Source organism: Sinocyclocheilus anshuiensis, unplaced genomic scaffold, assembly GCF_001515605.1.
Source record: "Sinocyclocheilus anshuiensis isolate Anshui unplaced genomic scaffold, SAMN03320099.WGS_v1.1 scaffold2488, whole genome shotgun sequence".
NCBI lineage: Eukaryota > Metazoa > Chordata > Actinopteri > Cypriniformes > Cyprinidae > Sinocyclocheilus > Sinocyclocheilus anshuiensis.
The window spans coordinates 285240-292347 of record NW_015546478.1 but is presented as its reverse complement, the minus strand read 5'-3'; the positions used below and the strand labels follow the sequence as shown (position 1 = coordinate 292347).

Sequence of the window (7108 nt, the reverse complement as noted above, 5' to 3'; positions counted from 1 at the left end):
TATATGAGAAAAAATTGTATTTCAGTTTTTCTACTTCAAAATTTCTAAAGTTTAACTTAACGTGTTACTTGCGATTTCTTTGTTACTTGCAATTTACTAGCAATTTTGAGTGAAAATTGTTTTACCACCAGTTTTTTTTTTCAGTGTAGTTACAAAATGCTAATACCCAAAGTATATATAAAAGAGACAGAGAGAAATTTTTTTTAAATCTAATTTAAAACATGTCAAGATCTTAGAAATGTGATTTATGTATTCATTATGGTTTCCCATGGTTTTGATAAATAAACCATAAATAAACATTTCCATTGCTTTAAATAAAATGAACATTAAATAAAATTCTAATAAAATAAAATATAAAATAATTTTTTTTTACTAAAACTGATTTAAAAATCAATAAAAACTATATAGACAAAAATGTTTTAAAAATAGTAAAAATAAATTAATAAAAATGGCAAAAGCAATTCAAATAATTAAAACTATAATTACAATGAAAATGTAAAAAAATAAAAACTAATTCAAGATATTACTAACAAGCTATAATAGTATATAAACTATAAATGAGTCTAAAATGTAATGTGGTGTAACCATAAAGTATTTGTTTCATTACACTTTGAAAGCATGTAATCATTATTTTTATAAATATTTTTTAAATATATTTTTCAAAGTAATAAGTAATAGATAAATAACATATATCTTTACATTTTTAGGCAGTTGCACCACATGGCATTTTATGACTTGAACTAACCTTACCTTGTCATAAAAAGGTAAATTATTAATATTTTAACATGAGGGTCTAGAAATGTCCTCTCCATGATATCACGTTTTTCGTTGTTGTTGTTTTTTTGTTTTTTTTCCCCCTGGTTGCACCACATGACATTTTGCATAATTTTTTTTATAATGTTTAATTAAATATTTTTCTTTTTACTTTCATGGCCAAAAACATAAAAATAAATTTTAATTCACAAATTAAAAACATGCTAAAAAGTAGTAGTGTTATCATAGAAGACATGCATTCAAGCCATTGTATCTATGAATTGCATTTTTTTATGTATTTTTGAATGAAGTAATCGTGACACTGTATTTTAACATTACATAGTTATACATTACATGCACTTACCATAGTATTAACAGTAAATTATGCATAATTACAAGCATCTAATCCTAAAATAAACCCAAATCCTAACCTAATAGTACGCACATGTAGTTAATTACTATTACTGAGTAATTACCGTGTAATTACACTGTAATAACATCACCTTAAAATAAAATATAACCAAATTAATATTAGTAAGATATCTTTGACTCATTGTGGCATTTATCTGATGTCGTAAGCTTTGGTGGACTCACCGTTGAAGCTGACCGATCGGATGTACTTGAGGAGCTTCTTGCCACCAGCGTGCTCCATCTCTCCACAAACGCCCGACTGGTCAGGACAAAGGTCCTTCTGCATGTTGTGCAGGGCATGAGCCATAGCGTACACCGCGTCTATCACAAACTGCACCTTCCCTTCCTGCTCATATTTGGAGTCTGTTCCTATTCGCTCTTGCCCTGGAAGGAAGAAACAAAACAAAAAGGCAAAGTAGAGCAAAGATTTTGAAGCGAAACGTGTGCCTAAATGCTCTCATAGGAGAACATAAACACAAATAAATGGAGTCAGCTCTGGAAGCTTTTGAAGAAATATGTGAGGAAGAGCAACAAAACAAACATTTGAAGCTAGCACACACTTTAGGAACAATCTTTCATTTGACAAATCTTGGCATGTTTTGGCCGCTATCTTTAACGCTGTAAAGAGTAATGCCTGAAATTCTAGGTGCTTATCTTACTTTGGTCTCTGATGTTGTCTCAGTTTTGCTATCTTCAACTTAGCGGTTTAAAGAGATTTATTTGCAGTTATTGCTCAAAGGCAGTGTTGGGGAGTAAAAATAAATAAATAAATATTTTAAAAGGTTAAAAAATGCTTAAATTGGTATTTGCTCTCTTGGTAACAGCCACACTGTAGCGATTTAAGCTACTTTTGTGAGCAGCTTGTAGTATAGCTAACTACTTTTTTGCAATTAGCTTGTAGCATGAAAGCTACAGTTTTATAGTTTAAGTCTTTAAGTGTTGAAATTTTCTACTGAAACAGGAAGGAATGACTTGTGTTCTTTTTCTAAAATAGAAATAAGGCTGTTTGCAGTTTGATAACTGCTAGTCAGTTGCAGGGAATTTCACATTTGCATTTGATTGGACAAAAAAATTGTCTACCACAGGATGAGTTGTCAATATTTTTGCTTTGTTTTCCCCAAAAAAGTGATTTTTAAAAGCACACATAATCTAAAAGTGAATTTTGTCAACGTTTAGGAGTAGATTAGCACACAGACTAGCTTCAGCGCTGACAGACATAGATTAATAGAGTCATTGTTGTGACAAATCTGTAGGAAATTTTAGAGTCAAGGTTATTCATTTGGTATCGATGGGAAATTTATTCCACACACATAAAATCAAGCTTTTCAGGGTCTGACCGAGGTCTAAGCATACCTTTACTTAAAAAAATGTCTTAATAACGACAGTGGTCAGACATTAGGCTCACCTTAAACTGTGAGGAAAAGCCGTGACAGTTCTATTAAGACCCACTATTCCCCAATCCACCGGTGGAGGATCTCATGGGACGCCAATGGAGTTCATGCAATATTCTTAGCAATTTTTCTCCAATTAGCTCTGCTGTCGTCCAGATCTGACACCCACCCTTAGATCTCAGTCCTGCTTCCTCAGGAACACTCTTATAGTCTGTCTTCCCACTACAACTGCTTTCATTAAACATACTACAGCTGGCTTAGTAGGCTTTTCTGTCCCATCAACCATGGCTAACTCAAATATGTGTATTTTTGAGACAGCTTAATCATAAATGGCCCTACTCCTATGAGGAAGGAACAGGTGACTCTAATAGTGCCTGACAGAACAGGAAAACTAGCTTGGGAAAATTTCAGCCCTTCCAAAAGTGCCATTAGATATTTTCGGTGAGCCTGAAAAAAATGACATCTGGGACTTGATTTCAATCTGTGATGAGTGGATCTCATTATTTAGATGATATTTATTTACTTGCAGGACGATTGACTGACATCTTGAAGACGTCCTTAGAGAAAAAGCCCTAACCTGTAGGACGTTACTTTTCATTTCTGCTGCCTTTGACTTTACATCTCAGAAATTGAGATGCTAATGGTTAACTAGACATCCTTGGAATAAATGGAAACCAAACCAAATCTGGGATTCCATTGTAAAAGACATTGCATGCCTGTTTCCTAAACCTTGTCAAGATGGATTTGCCAGTTAAAGAGGTTTTACACTTTCGCAACATCCCGATGACATCAAATGAAAGGTTATGACAGTCATCTTGTCAGGGTCAGCCGAAAGCCTTGAGGGATTCAGATCAATAGACATCAATGACCCCAGACAGTGACAAAAAAACCCATTCTGGCAGAGGTTCGGACATGCTGAAGGTCACAATAACCATTAGAAAATAATAACCTGTTATTACGGTGACAGATATCTTGTTGGACAATATTTCACAATTACATCTATTGCCACTAAATGAAAACAGTACCCTGCTCAGAAGCTTTTTTTAGAAAATTGCCTGACAATTGCTTGATTTTTTGTCATAAATCTCTGCTTCGTATCGACCAGAAGTGAATTGCGATACATTTTCCTTATCAGCGTGAGTATCACCAGCAGTTGTTTACCATTATAGCTAGGTATAAATTCAGATGGGAGTCCTCTGTCCATAATATTGCTTTCTTCACTGTCTGGTCTGAATCAGGAGAGAAATATACACAGATCAAGCACAGTTTACAAGGACAAATTGACCAAAACAGTTCTAAACAAATATGTGGATGGATTTTGATGTGAGAGGACAAGAGGGGACAGACTTTTTCACTGGAGAAAGCGTTTTTATGGATTATGGACGCAAATTTTGTCCAGAAGCGATGGTTTGTTTCTTACAAACATGCAGTTTTTCACTTCACAAGTCATTAACTGCTGGACTGGAGTGGTATGGATTACTTGTGGGTTACTGTGAATGTTTTTATCAGCTGTTTGGACTCTCATTCTGACGGCACCCATTCACTGCAGAGGATCCATTGGTGAGCAAGTTAAGTAATGCTAAGTTTCTCCAAATGGCCTGATCTATTCCTTTAAATCAAATTATTTTTAAACATACTTGACTCCACCAAAAACATATTCAAGACTACTTTAAGCAAACTGGAAACAGCTTTTACATCAACAAATATGAACTTGGATCTTCAACAAATGCTCAAATTTTAAAATGTCCTGAATCACTGAAAATATGGTCCTTTTGACTGCAGTCATGATTTTTCTTCAAAAATTGTCTGTTTTAATCCATTTGATTCTCTTGTCTAAGTGATAAAAACAAACTCTACTGTGGAACATAGATCTTGCCAGATGTTTAAGCTAATTGGAGTGCCAGTTTCCAACGTGTGTGGGTTTCACCTAAACTGTATCAGCCATATGCTATTTGAAATGCAAATTCATTATCTTTTTTTTTTTTTTTTGCTAAAAACAGGCCAGGTGTTAATACCGGATAAAACAGACTTGATGTAAACAGCAGAGAACCTAAGTTCTAAGCTATCACGAACATGTAAATGTCGACATTTCTTGTCATGTCATTTCATAATTCCACTGCATTTAACATTAATAATTTGCTTTTTTTTTAATTCTATATATAAAAGTTTTGATGTGAAGACTAGCATATGCATATCAATCAATCGATCAATCAATCAAAACGTTATTAAGGACACACACAGTCCAAAAACACAAACAAATAAGCAGACAAATAATAAAGACATACAGAATCCACAATATCACATATTTACATACAGGCTAAAACACCAATGGTTCCACATAATGACTATACTTAGTGCTGGGTTCGTCAGCGTTGAAATGATACTGTTTGCAGAGTCTGATAACCTACACATACACCTGTAGATGATATTACGCAGCACAGCAGAGCAGGTTGGCACGCCAACACTGACAAACATTTGGCTTGCACTGCTCCATCGTGGCACCTCAAGCAGCAGCCTCATTTTAAAATGTAGAGCTGAATGCACAGCCATTCAAACTACATTCCATTTGATAATGTACGTGAACACATAGTCGATCGACACATGCATACTAAAGCTTCATCCTTGTCCAATATCTACGCTATTTCTATTCAGAAGTTATGACCGATTAAAAAATATAGAATAGAGAAAAAATAGAGTTGCGAGTATCTTTTAACCCCACTTATCAACGTGGGCATTTGTTGTTGTTGCGTTTATAGGATCGTCTTCTAGCTCCATCTCCTCATTTTCTTTTTCGACTGAAACAATGGCCCAGTGTTGCCACCTTGTGGACCAACTAATTAGTGCAAAAAAACTGAGGGTACAGAGTATGTGTGGTTAGAAGTATCTGGCTGTGTGCGTAAAGCATGCTAAGCAATGATGACATTTATGAAAAATGGATTACATTTACATCACCCACTCTGTATGAATAGCCTAGCATTCATGTAAATTAACTATTCAATTTGTACAATTAGGTTTTAATATAGTGTGTGAAGATTAAAATGGTTAATATTTTTAAAACCTATCTCAGGACCATCCTAGCTAACAAAACTGATTCTAAGTTCTAAGATCACTTTTTTCTAATGTTCCCATTAAGTTATAAAAACATTATTTCTGAATGTTCTCTGAGCGTGTAAAATGTCCAGTTTTTTAAATGGTTTAAAATCCCTTTTCTTTTTTTTTTTTGCTTACATGAAAGTTAAAGGAATAGTTCACACACAAATTAAAATTTGCTGAAAATTTACTCACCCTCAGCCCATCCAAGATCATAGCCGCGGGAACATATTATATCTTGGGGGTGCTGGAGGGTGCTGGGGGGTGGGGCTTGATGTTGCAGGCCGGGGCCACGGTTAAACAGCCCAAACACTTATAGATGAACATACAAATTAAGACAGAGATAAATGAGAAAGAATATATATTTGTGCTTTTGTGATTTAAGTTCAATACTATTTTTTTTTTATATTTTTTTATTATTTGTAAGGGGATTTTTCTAGATATTAACCTCTAAATTATGCACCACGGTGTAACCACTAGATGGCTGTATAGTCCTATATATAAATACATACAAACGGCTTGCTGCAGAGTGAGAACTTAAGACATAAAGCACATTACTTGTACTAAGTTATTAATTTGGATATATTTTCAGACATTATTAAAGACTACATTTAATAAAAGTTGACATTTAAATGTTGATTTGAAGTGTCAGTTATTATTATTGCAGTTAAATCTGGACACAGAGAAAGCATTTTGTTACTCATACTAGCTACAGCGTGATCAGTCACACAAAAGTTATCAGAATAAATAGAACAGAGACGGTCTGTGGTCGAGTTATGTATCTTCCTCCTTTTTGAAAAAATCTGCATCGCAAGCAGCGACTGGCAAATTCAGATTCAAGTAGCTTTATTGGCATGGTTAAAAAGCTTTTTTGACAGTGCTTCTAACCAATGGTGTTCAGCATTATCAAATTTAGAGGCTACAATATGGTTGCGAATCAGGCAGTGAATGACAGCATTCTGATCCAATGGCCAAAAGCTTTCTGATCTAAAAATCACATACCACATTCGACAACATATAAAAACAAAATCATCTTTAGAGTAATTTTATGAGCAAATGTGGAAAATTAAACATGTAGAAAAATTAAATTAAAGCCGTGTCAGCAGGGGGTGCTGCAGCACCCCTAGTTCCCGCGGCTATGTCCAAGATCAGTTTGTTTCTTCATCAGATTTGGAGAAATGTAGCATTTCATCATTTGCTCACCAATGGATCCTCTGCAGTGAATGGGTGCCGTCAGAATGAGAGTCCAAACAGCTCATAAAAACCACAATAATCCACAAGTAATCCACACCACTCCAGTCCATCAGTTAATGTCTTGTAAAGTGAAAAGCCCCATTGGTGAGTAAGTGATGTAATGCTTGCATTCAAACATTGTGGAAACATTACTTTTGAATGTTCTCTGAATGTTTCAAAACAAGTAGTCACATTTAAAAAAAAAAAAAAAAGTTAGAGGAATGCTCAAT

At 34.5% G+C, this 7108-nt stretch overlaps 1 protein-coding gene across 2 annotated transcripts in view; it reads right to left on the bottom strand.

Annotated features, from left to right (window-relative positions):
* Nucleotides 1–7108, bottom strand: part of grm7 (glutamate metabotropic receptor 7) — a 240684-nt gene that overhangs the window by 82009 nt on the left and 151567 nt on the right. For both annotated transcript variants that reach the window (XM_016503641.1, XM_016503640.1), the window contains exon 6: nucleotides 1348–1548. In XM_016503641.1, coding sequence (XP_016359127.1) covers nucleotides 1348–1548 — 201 coding nt within the window. The remainder of the gene's footprint in view (nucleotides 1–1347; nucleotides 1549–7108) is intronic.